Source organism: Stegodyphus dumicola, chromosome 6 (genome assembly GCF_044657685.1).
Source record: "Stegodyphus dumicola isolate Sdum_Otavi_A_Nest chromosome 6, ASM4465768v1".
Classification (NCBI taxonomy): Eukaryota; Metazoa; Arthropoda; class Arachnida; order Araneae; family Eresidae; genus Stegodyphus; species Stegodyphus dumicola.
In genome coordinates this window covers 63,698,193-63,717,145 of record NC_140773.1, presented here as the reverse complement: position 1 = coordinate 63,717,145, position 18,953 = coordinate 63,698,193, and the positions used below count along the sequence as shown (strand labels likewise).

The 18,953-nt window shown below is 31.3% G+C and overlaps 1 protein-coding gene across 7 annotated transcripts in view; it reads left to right on the top strand.

The window, feature by feature from the left end:
* Positions 1-18,953, top strand: part of Camta (Calmodulin-binding transcription activator) — a 360,727-nt gene that overhangs the window by 316,207 nt on the left and 25,567 nt on the right. For 6 of the 7 annotated variants that reach the window (XM_085818419.1, XM_085818416.1, XM_085818417.1 and 3 more), the window contains 7 exons: positions 244-324; positions 3,620-3,926; positions 9,075-9,256; positions 10,091-10,236; positions 11,574-11,827; positions 15,263-15,337; positions 17,077-17,202. In XM_085818419.1, the coding sequence (XP_085674545.1) occupies positions 244-324; positions 3,620-3,926; positions 9,075-9,256; positions 10,091-10,236; positions 11,574-11,827; positions 15,263-15,337; positions 17,077-17,202 (1,171 nt within the window). Of the gene's footprint in view, positions 1-243; positions 325-3,619; positions 3,927-9,074; positions 9,257-10,090; positions 10,237-11,573; positions 11,828-15,262; positions 15,338-15,562; positions 15,591-17,076; positions 17,203-18,953 lie in introns of all 7 variants that reach the window. The other variant, XM_085818418.1, reaches the window with a different exon arrangement.

Genomic DNA, 18,953 nt, shown 5'->3' with positions numbered 1-18,953 from the left:
TTACTGAATTTTAAAAAATTTGTAAACTCCTGGTCATATTTTTGAAAGTTGTCAAACATAATTTTCCCATTATTGAATAATCATAAATTTTTAAAAATTTTTTTACTAAATGCATTCTGATGCAGGGAGCATCTAATTGTTCATTTTATAAAGTGGATAATGTGAAGTGTTGTAAATATTTTGCAGAACAAAACTTGCAGTGCTGGTGTATCTATTGTTCATATGTACATTTTATTTATGTAGTTGATAAAAACAAAAGCCCTCTCGCAGACATTATAGCTTCAGATGATGAACCAGATGGTCAGTTTTCTACTGCAGCGACTGGTAATAATTTGTTTTAAATATTGATACCTATTTGTTAAAAATTCTTTGGTTAATAAATTTTACTGTCCTATCTTCCTATCTAGTACCATAAAATTTCTCCATTTTTAGCGAACATATTTAAATATAGTCCAAATTTTAAAATATAACAAACTTAATGATCTGTTAATTTTTTTAGTAAGCTATGTCTAAAACATATGTATATTTGTGCATATTAATTGATAACAACATGCGTATCTTGCTGTAAAATAAAAACTATCTTTTTAAATACATTTTTCAGAGAATACGTAAAAACATGTTTTTACTCATATTAGTATTTTTGTGAGTTTTAATTGATGAAAATCAAAAAATAATTGAAAATATTTATTCAGTAAAGGCTTGGATGAAGGAATACAAATATTTATTTAATAAAATATTGCATGAGAGGATGCAAAATTTAATATATATTGTAACTTTTGAAAACATATTTTAGATATATTATACAGGGTTCTTGTGTCTATAATTTATTTTTATTATTAACAAGTTAAGAAAGTACTCATAAGGAAGCTTTTTAAATAGTATTATATTTGCAAACTGTTTTATAAATACTGAGATTTAAATATGGAATTGAGTTGAAAATGCCTCATATAACTCATATAACATAATTAATAAAGAATTTTATTTTCTCTGATTAGACTGGCAAATATAAACACAAATTAAACTATATATCAGGTTTTAACAAAAGTTTCTTGCCACCGCAAATATCATCTGCACAAATAGTTCAAATTGGCATGTTTAATCATATTTTGTCAAACGATTTCTGGCATTTAAAAGAAAGAGACTTAACACTGTGTTGTGAAATTTGTAAAAAAATATCATTATTATTAAGTACGCATCTGAAATGGAACTATCATGCTACCAGATTAGAAGCATCATTTACTTCTAGATGCAAGAAGTCAACTACAGAATGTCACCAAATCATGTGTACAGCTTTAGGTACATATGACACTGTGAAGGTTTGGTTCCGAATGTTTAAAAACAAGGACTATGACATTCAAGAAGCAGAGCACTCTGGGTAGCATACTGATGTTGATAAGGCCCACCTGTGAGAACTTGTAGAAGAAGATCAGTATGCAATCACTTAAGAGCTTTTCAAGAAGTTAGATATTAGTGCCATGCCCATTAGTTGTGCGATGCGTTGCATAAACTTGATGTGCAAGTTCAATCACTAGCTGCCACATGAGCTTATTCAAACAGATAAGGACAGATGCATTCAGGCCTGTACCATTCTGCTCGAATATGGCTCAACAAGGACAAAATTCTGGACTGGATCACCAATTGTGGTGAAAAGTGGATTTATTTCAACAACAGGCCAAAAAAGGGGCTGGTCTGTGCCTGGTGAGCATGCCATCAGCATCGCAAAGTGCAGGTTGACTAACAAAAAGATCATCCTTTGTATATGGTGGGACTGCTCAAAGAGTATCTGGAAAAAGGTAAAAAGCTCAACAGTAAGGTTCACAGTGAAATGCTAGTCCATGTTGACCCTGTTGTCAAGGAAAACATTGAATTATGTTCCGGCATAAAAAGGTAATATTCCATCAAGATAATGCAAGACCATATGTGTCTGCGTTCACCGGCTGGATTCTGTGCGAACTCAAATGGGAACTTTTGCCACACCCACTATGTAGACCTGACATTGCTCCTTCGGTCTTCTACCTTTTTCACACCTGTTGCTACATCTTGTTGGTGCTATCTTCCATTCTACACAGGATATCTGAAATGAGGTTGATCTGTTTTTGGACTCGCGGCCACCAAGTTTCTGGGCCGAAGGATTTGAAAAACTCATTGGCAAAAATTCGTAGATTTAGGTTGGGATTACTACCCACACTAAAGGCACTGCTTTCATTTTTTTCTAACTTTATTAAAAACCCTTTTTGGTGGAAAACTTTGGTTACAACCAGATATTAATAATTTCTAATTATGGCATAGAAAAAATATTAAATAATTGTTTGTGTATAGACTTATTTGATATTAAGAATTCTTAACATTTCTTGTCATTGATTAAATTGAATTTGGAATCAAAAATGAATTTTTAAATGAATTTTATAGGTACAGTAGATGCTAGACTATTGAAAGCTCAGGAAATGTTGAATTCCAAATACATGATAATTCCAGATACTGGAATCTATAAAAAGTGTAATTCATATTAGAAAATGCAAACTAATGAAAAATATTTCCACTTTAAAATTATAAAAGCAGTCATCTTATTCTTTACCTACTTGAGTATAAAAAGCTTACACTTAAAATAATATTAAAACTTGGGGAAGGGGCTGAATTTCAGTCATAATAGCAGACACATTCCAATTATTATGAAATCTCACCAAACATGAAATTTGGTCAAGCTCTCCAGTAAAAAATTAAACAGAGTATTCTTTATTCAGTTAGATAATAAGGAAGTAAAAATTATGGATGTAACATATAAAAAATTTAAATTGCTTATAATTTTTCATGTTTCATCACCATTGTTTATACATTTTCCTTTGTTTATTCTATATCCCAGTTGCATATTGTGGCTTTTTTTATGCAACTTTCCTGCAACTTTGAAAATATTCCATGCAGTCTCCAATAATAATCGTGTTTTCAAAAATGTGAGGAAAAAATAGAATTTTTATCCTTCTTTACAAAAATTAAGCCAGCTTCGCAAAAAATTAATCAAATTAACATTAACCAAAATGAACTTATGATTGTGTTGTGATGTCATGCTTATCCATTATTGGTGCTGAATCACACTGTTTAGCGACAATGTGTTTGTGATAATAATATTACAAGCTCTATAGTGGCATTATGAATCTCTCATTTACATTAAATTTTTCAGGGAGAAAAAGTTTTCTAAAATTCTTAAATATTCCAGTTACTTGAGCTTTCTAGTTAGTTGAATGATAAATAGTTGGGCTTTTACTGTGTATTATATATTTTGCTTTCTTTTGGTTATAAATTAGATAAATATGATTTTTTTTAACCTGAATGTTTTGTTGAAAATAATATTATTCATAAGATTCAAGTTTCTTTTCATTTCTGCAGTGAAGGATATAATGCTTTTTTTTCTCATATTTTACTAGTAATCTGACATTTTAATGACATTTTAATGACTTTTCTACATTTCTGAAGTCCATTTGTAGATATATTTGTATCAGTTTTCTACTTTATAATATTGCAGAGCTCTTTTATTTTTATCTTTATATAAATTAATAAAAATGTTACAATGAGTTTTATGGTGCAGGAAATTAGAATTGTAATGCTTTAATTTTCCTTTTCTTAGAAGGTAGTACCTTATCAAGTCGCCGAGATAGCTGCAGTAGTTGCGATTTAAGTCTACCATTAAACAGTGAAGCAGACAATAGAGTTCTTACCTTAGCTGAACACATTATTGCTGCAATGCCTGATCGCATCAAAGCCACAGCAAACACAGACTCTGAAGATGTTACTTTTCGTGCTAGTGATGAGTATAATGATGGAGATGGGAGATTGTCTATTGGTCAGAGTGCTCAAGATGTGGAAATGTGTTCTATTGATGATACACCTCCACCTCTTTTGAATGAAGAATTTAATTTTGATCATACATATAGGTTAGTTAATGTGGATGCCTAAATTTATAATTTAATATCTGATAAATTTTAAGTAATATTTCTCAAAATGTTATTGTAACAATTTCCAAAGTACAATATGAATCCATACAAGATGTTTAAAAAAAAAGAAGTGGGTGATTGAAATGTCTCTTAAAAGATTAGTTGTGAAATCAAATAAGACACACTATTAGATTTTAGTCAGATTTTAGTAAAACTATTCAATTTTCGTTTTATATCTGCTTCTAAGCCCCTCTGTCCAGTAGCTGGATATTTTCTCAAAAACATTCATTGAGAATAGTTGAACCTATCAGTCATTTAACCAACTCATAATTGAGAACCTTGCTCAGGGTGCGTTGCAGGAAGTAGGCCAATATTGCATCCACAGAAGAAGGGAAAGACATGGAAGTACATGCAGCCAAGCTATATGTGAGAGCCAAATTCAGACATTTGATTTGAGTCTAGAAATCTACCTCCACTAACAAGAGTAATTAGGGTCTGGATGCAACTTCAGTTCTAGATTTTTACCTCTCACTAACCTATAAACATAGGTAAAAGAAGTAATGGTTTGTAACCAAAAATTCAATAGTTTCCAGTGGATAAGCACGAATTAAGGTCTCTACAACATGTTTTACTATTTTTTACAATGATGTGCATCTGTATGTGTGTGGTGTTCACGCCCCTCCGATAACTCTTATGACTTCTGTCTTCCATATTTAAGCATTTTGCATCTCTATCAAGAGTTGATTATTATTTTCGATAAAACTGGGCATCCAAATTGTACTTTATGATGGAGCTTTACATGAAGCCCATAAGAAGCCCAGTCTGTAATGGGCACTGAAAGTTAATAAAAAACTATATTAAAATATAATCCAGATCCTTTCAATTTTAGTATTTATTGTATTTTTTATATCAAAGGAAGCAGCATATTCTATTTGGGCTAAAACTGGAAGAGGTACTTCACTTGAAGCTCTGAACAAACTTTTGCAAAAAAAAAAAAAAAAAAAAAATATTATGAAATGATTCAAAATTTCTCAGATTTGGTATTTAAATTAGGTACATTATTGAAAACAACATATTACATTTATAAGCATTAAGTATATTCCTGAAATGAGAGCAAACTCATGATGAAGATAAACTCTCGTTGTGAAGCAATTAAATGTATTAACCTCATTGTCTTCATTTCACTTTTGTGTTGAATCACTTTTCAAATAAAATTGTGCTGTCACTAAATTTTATTGCTATCTACTATTTTTCAAGAAAGAATATAACAGATATAGATAACTTTATGAATATAAAAAATACGGCAACAGTTAACCCTGTCTTGAGCATTCTAAAGATATGCTGATTTTAAAGATTTTGTGATTTTGTTGTTGAATTTTATGTGGTGTAAGTGCAGAGAAAGCAATCTTTAATAAATAAAGCTAAAATGACAAATAAAAAAGCTGGTTATCATATTAAGAAAACTGAACACTGATATCTGGGAGGGATACATAAACTTGGAAAGACTGAAAGGGACATGTATAGCAACACTTAACTCTCTGTTGGGAATTCTGAAAATATGCTGTTGTTAAAAATTTTATGATTATTAAGCCATTGATTTGCACATCCAAAATATTATATGATGCAAACATTGCATTGACTGCAATGTCACATTCACTATGATATCTCATTGACTATAATCAATGCTATGTTTTCAAATCAAAGCTACAGTACAATGTGTACATGAGCACATATAGTTATGGTCCATTGCATGGGGGAATAGAATGATGAAATATTAGTAGTGTTCATAATTAACATGGAGTTTATAAATAAATTAGATTTTATTTAAAAATGATCAACCAGAAGTGATAGTTTACTAAAAGAACCATTGTCATAACAGAAAATTTATGGGAGGTCATGCGCTTTCTACATCAGACCTTTTTACTTCTTCAGAAATCTATAGTTTCTGAATTTGAAACAGCAGACTCATTATTTTTCTCAGATTTTGTTTTAGAAGAAATATATTATTCAGAAATCATGTATAAAGTTCAAGTGAGAAGTGAAACTTCTTGTCTGAGCAAACTCGGGGAAGTCTGGTCATTTTGTGCTGTGTGATATTTTTATTGTTGTTGTGTTGTGAGTTGTGATATTATAACAGAATGTATATTCTCGGACATTAATTGTGTATAAGATATTTCATAGTACTGTGCAGACTATGAAATATTATTTATTTTAAATAAAATATGTATGAATTTCTTGAGATCAACATTGATTCTTGAGATTTTTAACAAAGAAAAATATAAATGTAGCAATTGCTAGAACTCCATCTAAAAAAAAAGAGTGTAAATTTAGCTTTCCCCCCCCCCATGTGAAACCAAAAAGCTTAACGACTTTATGAAATGATGTAGGATGTAGTGAAATATAATTTAATTTTTAAGAAGTTAAATTATATTTTTGCGTCGCTAATTAAATTGATGTAGTTAAATGTAATTTAATTTTTAATAGATTTCATTTTTACTTCACTAATTAAATTTTTAGAATATATTAATCTGAATTATTTGAAAATATGTCAAAATTTACTTCTTGATAGCTTTCAGAGAATTTGAAATGGGATCGCAATCAACCCTGTAATCACTATACTGTGTAAAGAGTGCATGAAAAAAAATTCTGTGAGAAAATGCTGTTATAATCGAATAAATGAAATAAAATGTTAGAATGAATAATCAAAAAAATTGAAATAGATCTTTGTGTGAGATTTCATTGATTAAAAATATTAGTGGATAAGTAAGAACTGTATGCAAATACAGCTGAATACACTGAACTATAGGCACATTTTTAGATGACCATTTCCTAAAGAGGTATACTTATAATACTTATTTAAAGTGTAATACACTTGTAAATAAGTAAAAGTGTAATACACTTGTAAATAAATATAAAAATAAAAGCATTGTATAAATATTAAATTGCAATATATTTTTTGATTAGACTGAGTTTGGTTTGTACACAGCATTGATAAATAAAGATGGTTTAACTAACAGAGTTTTATGATTTTTATTAAGGCCAATTTTGCCTTTTTGTGTAGTCCAATGGGGCTTTGTCCCTGAAGGACTGTTGTTTTCATTTTGCGTTGGTTCACTATAAATGTTTATTTTACTTTTCAAGCTGTTGCCACCAAATGTTAGAGTCATGCATTATATTTTAAGAAATTAAATAATGAAAAATCTGCATAAATGTATGTTCATTTCTTGCATTGTGATAAAACAACAGTACATAGAGGCATCGAATTTTGAATGATGTAATCCTACTGTGAATATGGGCATGTGGAAGCCCAAATTTGAAATTTGGAATTGGTTTTATTATGGATTTCATATTTTGTAAAACTTTAATGAATTTTTCATTAACAAACTCGAGAATTTCAAAGTGAGCAATCGCAACATTGTACAGAAAAAGCATTTTTATCTCCAATGTGCGAGACCCTGTATCTGAAATTCTAAAGATATGCTCAATTTAAAACTATTTTGCAATATCGCTCTTGAACTGAATTTTATGGTTTAAGGGCGAAGAACATGATATTTAATAAATAAAAGTAACAGATAAAATGTTAAAAAAACACCCCTTTATACATAATTTAAAATTTGAAATCTTTCAGATTTTATTGTTAATTATATTAATTCTTTATTTATATCTATTTTCTTTTAAAAAGGGTCTTTCTGGGGACCATATGCAAGATAACCATTTCATATACTTTTATTGAATACATACTGTGGGCAGAAGTTTTATAATCTAAATGTCTACTTTTTTTAACTGGAACCATGGATCCAGACAAATCATTCTCGAAGCATTTAGTAATATTTTTAAAAGTCGTATACAGTCAAAAGTCGTTAATCCGGACTCGTCGGGACTTCGGCGATTCCGGATTATCGATTTTTCCGGATTATAGATCATCAGTTTAAATCTGGTAAGATGGCATGCAAAAATTACAAAATTAAAAATATGAAACCGTAATTTATGAAATAAAGAACAATTATGATCTAAAGGGTATCAAAATTTACAAAAAGAAAAAACTTAATATTTATTTGTTTACTTTATTAAACATTTCCTTCAATGTAAGTTGCTTCGTTTCATGTGATAATACTTTCTCTTTAATTCTATTAAACAGACATAATTTCTTGTTTAGTTACAAAGTTCCGCTGTTCAAGTCCTATAATTGCTGTGTTGAGAATACCGACTAATTTGTCAATCGAAATGTTTTCAATAACCTCTGGGTCACTTTCTTCACTGACGGAAGCGAATTATAATGACGAGGAACTTGATTTAAATCACATCAAAGACGGAGTACATCGAGATGAAACACTAAACTTAGTACGGAATTATAATCCAAATAAAATAAAAACATCTGCTCTGAAGATAAGGATAGTGTTGACAGATCAACTTCCAATCTGCGGTGTGAAATTGATAAACAGATTTCGGATTTCAAAACATACTTTCGCTTTGTAGATACAAATTACATATTAGTAAATATATATTGGAAATTCTATTTGACATAATCTTTCTAATCTATCATAATCTAATAATGACGTTTCTGCCCCCCCCCTCTGCCGCAGAGCAGCGTGAAATTGATAAACAGATTTCGGATTTCAAAACATACTTTCGCTTTGTAGTAAATATATATCGGAAATTCTATTTGACATAATCGAAAGTTCAAGCTTACTTTTATAAAATTGCTCTAACAGTCTGCAAAAAATAATAAGCCGGATCCAATTCGAAGATTAAACAACAACGCAATCTGCAACATTAACTGAATTAGATAACTTTAGCTTAGCGTATAACTCCGTTACACATTTAAACGCGCATGCGCACAAACATATTCGCAGCCATAAGGGTCTTACGCGCTCTCGTAAACGCCTGTGCGCATGCTTGAACGCGACGCATGCGCAGAAAGTTTGTAGCTTTGAGGTCCGGATTATAGATCATTCCGGATTATGGGTGTCCGAATTAACGACTTTTGACTGTATATCTTTATGGAGTTTGTAACAGTAATTATCTCAGATTGCTTTAGTTTAATTATACCTGTAGCATAATGCTTTGTCAGTTTTCTTCTGTGAAATAGTTTACTTGTGGGATATTTTCATTTCCTTTGGATTCTGTATAATGCATGTATTTATCTAGGTACTGTGAAGCTAGTACACCTGTATCTTCTCTGAGTCCTGCATCCTCATCGTGTTTACAAAGTCCAGGAAGTTTCACTATAGATTCACCATCACCTCCACCTACTACAGCTGACTTTTGCGAGTTTTTTCAAGCTTCAGGGAAAATAATGGAAAAGGACTTTTCCAAACTCACATTATCAGGTATATTACTTTTGTTACTGGGGAGGAGGGGAAGAGAGGATTTCCCCCTATCTTAATTTATTATTATTTTACAATTAAAAATTTCTATTAAGTATTTCATAAATATTTTGGAAAAATTTCAGTTTTGTTTTTCCTTCATTGGAATAGGCTTGTTAATAGTTTATTTAAAAATTAAGATATTTTGTATGCATGTAAAATGCTATGTTTAAAAAGCTGACAAAAAGAGCCTTGTCACATGCTTGGTTGAACACATGTTTGACTGTTAGAAGGCAGTATAACTCTTGGTAGAAGAAATGTATGCCGTAACATCATTTGAGTCAATGTGCTTTACTATAAAATTAAAGAATCTTTTGACTATTTTGGTGTGGTATTGTATGTTGAACAAAGAAACTTACAGCAGTTTGCACACACAATTAAAGCATACACAATTATTCCATCTCAGTCAGTGCCCCAGGAGGCACTAGCTGTTCAGTTGATGAAAGACAGACTTTCAAACTCGGCAACGAATTTGTTGAACGGATTAAATTTCACAAAAAGAAATGGTACACCAAAAGGAAATAGTGACATGCTTAAGTGCAGTGGCACGTCTTGTTTCACTCAGCTCCATCCTCCAACTCTGTCCTTAGTTAAAGACCTTCCCCCTTTTGTCTTTATTGAGTGATTGAAGTAGACCCTCCACCAATTGACTCTGACCAAGTAGAGGGGAACTCTGGCCAAGTAGAGAGTCTGTAAGAGATCATTATGAACCTGTCAGCAATAAAATAAAATGATGAATGTTTGAGACTCTTTACCTAAGTGCTGTTACGCCAGTAATACCTTTTATTTTTCTTTTAGATCGCGAGCAACGAGAATTGTATGAAGCTGCAAAAATCATTCAGAAAGCTTACAGATCCTATAAAGGTCGCAAAAGACAAGAAGAACAAGAAAAAGAGAAAGCTGCTGCAACTCTTATTCAGACATATTACAGGCGATACAAACAGGTATGTCAACTTTCTGAAAATATTCAGGAATTTTATGCCTTAAATTACTGGCTGCATGTAACTCTCACTGCATGTAAATACTGGTATAACTAAGAGGGAGAATTTTTTTTTTTAATTATTATTTTTTGTGTGGTGAAGATTTGTATGATTATATCACACAGGATCTCTGAAATTAAATGCTTAATTTCATAAGTTCTCGGTGATATATGTATTTATGAATGGAAGAAATTGAATTGAAAATGCATTTGCATAACTCATTCAAAAAAAAATTGTGTGTAAAAACGTCTTATTTATTCTTTCTATGTTTCATATTAGGAACAGTTTTTTAATGCTACATTCTGTGATAGAATGATGAACTGTATTTCAGAGTGACTGCATGTGTCATTTCTAAAGCATTCTTAAACTTAAAATATACTAATATTCTTAACCACTTGGGTACAAATTTATTTGAAAAAATTCTTGTGTTTGGAATGGATTTAATTTTTGATGTACGAAACATTATATAAAGGCAGTAGATTCTGTGTAAGTATTCATTTACTTGAGCAATATGATGTACATAGTAAATAGAATTATAAATCAAATATAAATTCATAAAAGAAATAAAATGAACTTAAATACATTCATAAAATCACAAAAGGTAAATTACTTATGTTTTTTTAGCGTGTGATATTTTTCAAAGCAAGTGGCACTTGACACTGTTTGCTTGCTTTTACATCAGCTAGACTTTTTCCATCCCTTGTCAATTCTTGATTAGAATATTCAGTATAACTGCTCAATAAACATCTAATGCCTCTTTCAAATCCTGGTAATATTTCACTACCATCATCACTTTCTAGTTCACTACTGTCTTCAAAATTTTCATTTGTAATTCATTATAGTCACCATCATTATATTTCTCAAAGTCTTCTCTTCCATTAAAACTTTTGTTATTGATTTTGCAAATTTTTGTTACCACTTTTATTACTTATATCTGATATTTTGGGGCATCTGTCACAAACAAGGTTCACTGAAACACTAGAAGAAATGTCCTTGTACAGCTGTTTTAATTTAGTCCTAGTTTGATTGACAAATTAAACTCATCATCCATAAATTAGACAAAACAAGTTCATGATGGAACTCAGTGGTCAAATGTACCCAAGGGGTTAAAATCAATATATATTATTTAATTTGATGTAATTTGGTAAGTTTTATCAGTTCCATTTTAAGTTTCCTGGAAAGGGCGTATCAGATCTAAATATTTAAAATTTTTATTGAAAAAAATTTTAACTATAATTTATTTAAATTATTATTTTGCATTTTAAATCTGTGCAATAAGGAAGCATAAAATTTCTTTTCAGTATATGTATTACAAACAGATGACAAAAGCTGCCCAGTTGATCCAGAGCCAATTTCGCAATTATTGCGAACATAAACGCTTTAAGAAGTGGAAAGAAAATGATGCTGACTGTATTTCTCCAACACTTGGTACCTCTCCAAATTCTGCAGCTGGCCCTTCTGCAGCAAGTTTACAATCTCTGTACTGGACTTTGGCAGAGTCTGAACGTAGACTAAATTCTAGCAGGGAAGGCACACCAACCTCTTCAACATTAAAGTATGTTATTTTATGTATGCTTTGAAGCTGATATATCTTTAATGTTATTTTCAGTTTTTTATTTATAAATGTATTTCAAGTGAGATTAATTAATGAAATATGTGTTAATTAATATTTATTTATACGTAGGTTGGGGCAAAAGTCATGGCAATTATTTTTTTTTTCCCCTTGAAGATACCAGTCCGGTTGGAAAATGTGACATATACAGAGGAAAGGACAAGGTCTTAACTACATGTGTGGACAATGAATTGCACTGAAATATCGTAACACATGAATTTATTACAGTAGTATACAGGGCAATATGGCCTTCACCATGCAAAAGAATGATAACACAATACACATAAAGTTGACATGACAAACCTGGGCCTAAAAACCCTCAATGTAGTATCCTGCTACTGTCACCACATGCTGCCAATGATGTGGGAGACGCTGAATACCATCAGTCTCAGCATTTGTGGCAACATATGTGAATCAGGTCATCTGTTGGCACACAGCATTAGCAATGCCATCTCGTGTTTCAAACCGCCTAGCATGTATTCGTTCCTTAATCTTGGGAATGAGATCAAAGTCACAGGGCGAAAGGTCAGGAGAGTATGGTGGGTGCTCCAATTTTTCCCATCCCCAGCATCGGAGTAGCTACTGTACACACTATGCTTTATGTGGTCTTGCATTGTCGTGCAGAATTGCACTGTCCACAAGATCTGGACATTTATCCCGAACTCCAAGTCATACCTGTCACACCAGGAAGTCCCTGTAGTACTGTGCAGTCACTGTTCTGCCATGAAGAACAAAGTGGCAAACAATGACACCCCTGACGTCATATGCGATGATCACCATCAATTTGACTGGGAAAGGGTTCTGACGAACCTTCTGCTGCCTTGGTGATCCAAGATGTCGCCACTCCGCGGACTGACGTTTCAGTTCTGGTTCGTATACCTTGGCCCAAAATTCATCGATGGCAATTATTCGTGACAAGAATTGATTGCTGTCCTGTTGCCAGTGTGCAAAGTGGTCAGAGGATATTGTGTAGCACACCCACCTTTGAACTTCCGTCAGTGCATGCGGTGCCTACCGCGAAGCGATTCTGCATAGTTGTAGCTAATTACGCAATATCCTGTGGACGGTGCGTTTCTTGATGCCACTTGCCCTCTCTAACTCCAGTGACGTCCATCGTCTGTCTTCATCCATGAGGTGCTCGATCACAGCACGTGCCAAGTCGGTCTGCACATTCACTGGTTGTCCCGAGCATTGTTCATCACTGGTTGTCCTTGCTGAAACTTTCCTACACACTGTGCTACTGTACGATATGGTAGGGCATTATTCCCAATGGCTTCTGCTAATTCACTGTGACATTCCATCGCATTTCTCCCTTGGAGAACGGCTATTTTGATGTAAGCGTGCTGCTCAACACGGGTTACTTCCATCTCGCACGACACTTGCCAACTGACTCATTTCAGAGCCCTCGCTACCACAGAGCCATCTGTTGTTCTGCATACACACTATGCCTTCAGAACTTCCACACGACACATACATGTTTTGTGATCCATTCGCATATCTACAAGAAAAAAATAGTTGCCATGACTTTTGCCCCAACCCTCGTATATTTATTCAAAATTAGTAAATTCCATTTATTAAATTGGCAGAAGCGGCAAAATTGTTTTAAAAAATAGTTTGCATGAAATGTCATAAAATTTTATTTTGTAGAATTTAAGATATATTTTTGCTTTAACTCTCTGAGCACCATGACTAGCTTTATCCGGTCATGAGATTTTTTGTCATTTGTTATATATTAGCTTATAATTTAAAATAGTTTGCTTTCTTACTTTCATTAGTAATATAAATGCCATCTTGATGAATGTTAAGTTTATCAAAATAGAGACTAAAATAGGTAAATGTACACACACTAATAAAGGTCATATTTAGCTAATAAAGCTTTAAATACAGGTTTTCATGAGAGATCCCAAAACCCGAGCCAATCAGAGAATTAATATATAAATATGTTTTATTGAAATCAGACTAGAGAAGGGAAGAAGGGCTTATATCATTTTTCTGTGTGATTTAGAGAAATTAAACATCAGGCTAGATTTCCTGTAAAATCATATAGCAAATTAAAGGTACCTAGCATCAGGCTATGTTCCTGTAAACCATACTGCAAATGAAAGCAATCTAGCATCAGACCATTTTTTCCATTAAAAACTGAAAATGGGATGTGGTTATTGTATAATCATGTTACATTTCTACAGTATTTATAAAAAAAGGAATTTTCTAGCCTGAAAAAAAAAGTGTTGAAACAATTAATCATAAGACACATAGCAGAAATAGAAAAGTGGCTAGTTTTGGGATGAAAAAATATATTTTCATAATATTATATTCTAAGATTTATTTATTTGGTCATGCAGAATAGAATCTGTATAGATAAAAGAGAGCCGGGAGAAATGTAATCTTATTGGAATGGCAATATTTCTGTATGATCTATATGATTGAACTCCTTGAAATGCCATTTATTTTTCAACAAAAATTATTAGATTGTGAATAATTTATATTTTTTTTATTTGTAACTTTATCACTGAGTAAAATCTTCAAGCTTAAACTATAAAAGTGTTCAAATGTTTTTATTCCTGCCCTTTATTTTGTACAAGAAAATTATCTTTAAGGTATCAAATTAATTCTTTCTACATTTGCTTTAATGATCTGAATTACAATATAGTATTGCAAAAACAATATGAAATATTAAAATTTTACCACAGTTTTCCATTTAAAATTAAGTTTATGGAGCATTTTTTTTAATGTATGGCATGAAATTAACAAAGTATTTCTTGGTCAGTTAATTCACTAAAGGTGCTGTGTATATGTCAGGTAGTGAAATCTATTCTTGCAATTATCTTGCTTTTCAAAATTTTAGATTATTATAAAACACTTTTTTTTTTTTTTTTTTTTTTTGGTGCGTGTGTGCGTGTACTTGATAGATAGTTATGTACTAAACTTCTTTATGGATAAAATTGTAAGTACAATTGTCTATGCATGTACCTCTAAATGAAAACTTGTATTGTGTAATGGTAATTCTGCTCTAATTGAATTCATGTATAAAAAATGTAATACTTGGTTATATAACTTGCTTGTAATAGACTACTTTGTATTCATGTACTATTTGGTTCTTTATTAATAATTACTGATACCATAAGTAATAATAGTAGTAATAAAAGTTAACTTTATCTTTCATGAAATTTTTTTGAACTAAATTAAGGTCATTAATTTTATTTTAATTGTTTTCTGGGGCAATTAGCAATTTAATTCCATATTTCAGTGACAGGTATAGTGTTGTGCATGGTGATATCTAAAATTTGCATTTATTATACAGTGTTTTTAATATTGTACTAAATTAAAACTTTTTGATTTTAAGTACAGACATAATAATAATTTATTTTTAATATAAAGGAGGACTTATTCACAAAGGAGACAACACCAAGCAGCTAGAAAAATACAGCAGTTTCTCAGGCAATCAAAAAATAAGTATGAAATTATTTTTATTAATTCTGGTATTTTACTGAATTTTAAAATTTTTTTAATACTATTTAAAAACTACATACTTCATCTTGATAACCAAAGTTTCAATACCACCTTTTTTGGCACCTTGAACTTTAAAATATTCATCCTCTCATACCATTGTATCTTGAAATTTTCTTTTTCTAATTCCATGTCTTGAACTTTAAATTTTTCTCTTTTTCTGCTAACCAGCATGTGGGATTATTTTCAAGGCAAGGCGGTGAGTTTATTTTGTGTGTTGCAGAACTCCCCTTCCATACTTTTAAAACTGTTTTTGATACTGTGTTTTTTTTTCCATAATTTTTTAAACTGCCATTTCCCCTTATGTTTTCTGTGAAAATTGTGCTTTTGGCTCTTTTGTTTCTGTTAGTATTTTAGCAACATTTTTTATAATGTAATTTTTTTGTATATAAATAAATCATTTAAAGCAACATATATTCTTCATGACAGTTAAAATATACCTATTTATTGTTTTTTATTTATGTAGCATAAGATATTATATAATAGTGTTGCCTCTATTATTTGCAGTTAATTTATTTTACATATCCTTTTTGTACAAATTTATATTACTTTGTTTGTTGCTTGTAGGATTTATATTTGTGAAGCAAAAGGTTTCTTAAGGGTTTATATTTTTCTCTAATATATTTTAGGAAAATTTGTGCGTAATCTTCTTTTAGTTTAATGATTTAATTCCTCCCTTTTTTTATTATTTACCAGTAAATTTTATGACTGCTGCCCAGATAGTATACTGGTCAGGGGAGCCTGAATGCAGTACTGAAGGGCCGGGGTTCGAATCCCGGAGAAGGCATGGATGTAAAATTGTCTGTCTCTTCATAGGAGGTAATGGTGGCCGCCTATTAGGTGCCTCCACATTAAAATGGCCATCATGTCTGGCCTTGGGAGTGGCCACCATTGGTGGGGTGTAATGGCTTCGTGGTTCAATAAGGCACCATTTAACAAGATGAAACACACATTTATTAAAAATAAAATTCAAAGCATAATAGCAGTATGTCCCAGGGCAGTATGTCGCTCCTACAGCATAGCGAAATCTACTATCTTCCTGAGGCTAACATGCAACTCTCCTAAAATAGAGTAACCCTCCTTGGAGAAGAGGATACATGCACCAAGCGCGCTTTGTTGATCGCCAAACAGTCGCCAGATACTACATGGGGGGGACGAATAAATTTTATGACTTTTGTTTCCTTCTTAGAAGTCTCGGTAATTTTTCATTTTTAATTCATGATACATTCATTTACTGATGGATTAGTATATAAATAGAGTCCAGCTACTACAGATTTTGTATAGTTTCTATGAAAATTAATTAAAAATTATGAGCTACGAAAAATTCCAAAAAAAAAAAAAAAACTATGCATTTTACTGAAGGGAATGTGAGGGAAATGGTATGTAAAATGGAAGCAACTTATCTTCCCCCCCCCACCCCGCAATCCGATGATTGGCAAATGCTCCTGGCATCATTTATAACTTGTTAAGTTGATGGTCTTGCTGATTTTGAAAAGTAACCAATCACTGTTCACCAACTTCCGGCTCTTATCTTTCCAATCAAGCACCCTGCTTGATCCTGCTGCAAAAAAATCTGTGAATTAATTTGATTGTTGTTTTGATGTCTTTGCTGAATTTTCTGGTGTGATTGTACATTTTTTTATTCTGATAAAATTTTTTAATTAATTTGAATATTTTGTTTAAAGATTACAGAGAGAACGTGCATTAGCTGCCGAAAAAGAGAAGCAACTGGTGGAAGCACAGAGTCTGCAGCCTCTGCTCCTAAAATACCAGGAACAGCCTTCTGACAAACGGCTCGCTTCTGAATTTAAGTAAGTTCCACATCAACTGAAATTATTCTGCTATTTTACTGAATGCAGTGTATTATATATTAAAAGTATTCAGTGCTATTAAATAATTTATTTTAATGAACTTGCTTAATACAAAGTTATGAATAAAATTAAACATAAGAAATAGAAGAACAGTTTTTAAATGAAAGCAACATATTAATGATATGATGATTAAAATTTACTCTTGCTCTTTATCACAGTTAATGAAGTGTATGTGTTCACATATTTTAATAGATTTACTAATTAGAACAAATTACTTAATATTTTTGGTGCTGTATTATTTATCTAATGCTAATGGTGAAAATATTTCCATGTTTAAACAAAATTATTTAGAAGGTTGAAAATGGATTTCATTTGCTTAGTGCCTAGAGAAGCTCATTTTATCATACTTGACTGTCATCTGATTAATTTTTTCGATTGCTAAAGTTTTGACCTAAAAAAATGTTATTTGAAATTTCATCACACTGACTGTCATCTGATTAATTTTTTGGATTCCTAAAGTTTTGGCCTAGAAAAATATGCATTTTAATTTTGCATGTGACCGAAAACTAATATTTTACTTTTTATTGGTTGATATAATTATTAAAACTTTTTTCTGTTGTACTCTAGTTGTTTGAAGTTTCATTCATTTTAACTAATGTTGTTATTTCATCATTAATATTTTTATCTTTATTCATTTCTAATTTTCATTTTCTTGCTTTTTTTCAAGCTGTTAATTAAATCAGCCAGAATTCAGAGAATGTTATTGCGAAACCATTTCTTTTTTAATTCTAGCTAGCTTCATTTAACAGTGGTTTGTTAACTGTAATATTATGGGCCACCTACAACAGCCTTTACTTCCTTTTCTGTGATCTACAACAGACTAACAAAATTAATTATTGGTATTTAATGATTTCATAATGCACATGTTTTTCATTCTTTTTTTTTCATAACGATATGCACTACTGTACATATACAGATTTCCAGTGGTGCACAGCAGAAAACTGATTTGAGTGAACTTATATTCATATGATGAAATCTGCATAAGCACCTGCAATGTTCTCATTAACTTCTATTATGCTTTAAGGATAACTTAATTACTTATTGATATGATCCAAAAATTTAAAAGACACCTGAAGTGAAATGAAGTATTTCATATAATCATGTCAGTTTAATTAATAAATAACGATTTATTTTTAAAGTCATTGTGAACTATTATCCCCCTCCCCACCTGCATATAAAATACAAAAAATAAAATTTTTGATGCATCATGCTGTCTGAAGCCGAAACCACTTCCCCTCAAAAACATTTATTACTTGAGAAAACATTAAGCATTGTTAAAAGCATTTACTAATTGATAATTGTGGCATATCATAAAAGTTTGAAGATTTTGGCAGAAGTTTCAAAATCATAATGATATTACAGGGTTCCTGTGGTCCTTAAAAGTCCTTAAGAGTCCTTGGTTTTTGTGAAATGACTTTTGTTCCTTAATTTTGGCCAAACTTGGCAAAGAGTCCTTAATTTTACTCATCTAGTGTTTCTGACTGTTTTTTACAACTGCTACTTTATAAGTAGATTAACATTTTGGAGGAATATTTTGTAGCGATTCATTGACAAATATGTATTTGGTGGGTTATCGTTTGAATTTCTTCCTACTTCTGATATAAATAGTGTCAAATACCTACCTCTACTGAAACGTAAACATTTTGAAATTATTTCTTTTATGCTAATGAAGAGCTCATAAAAATTACATC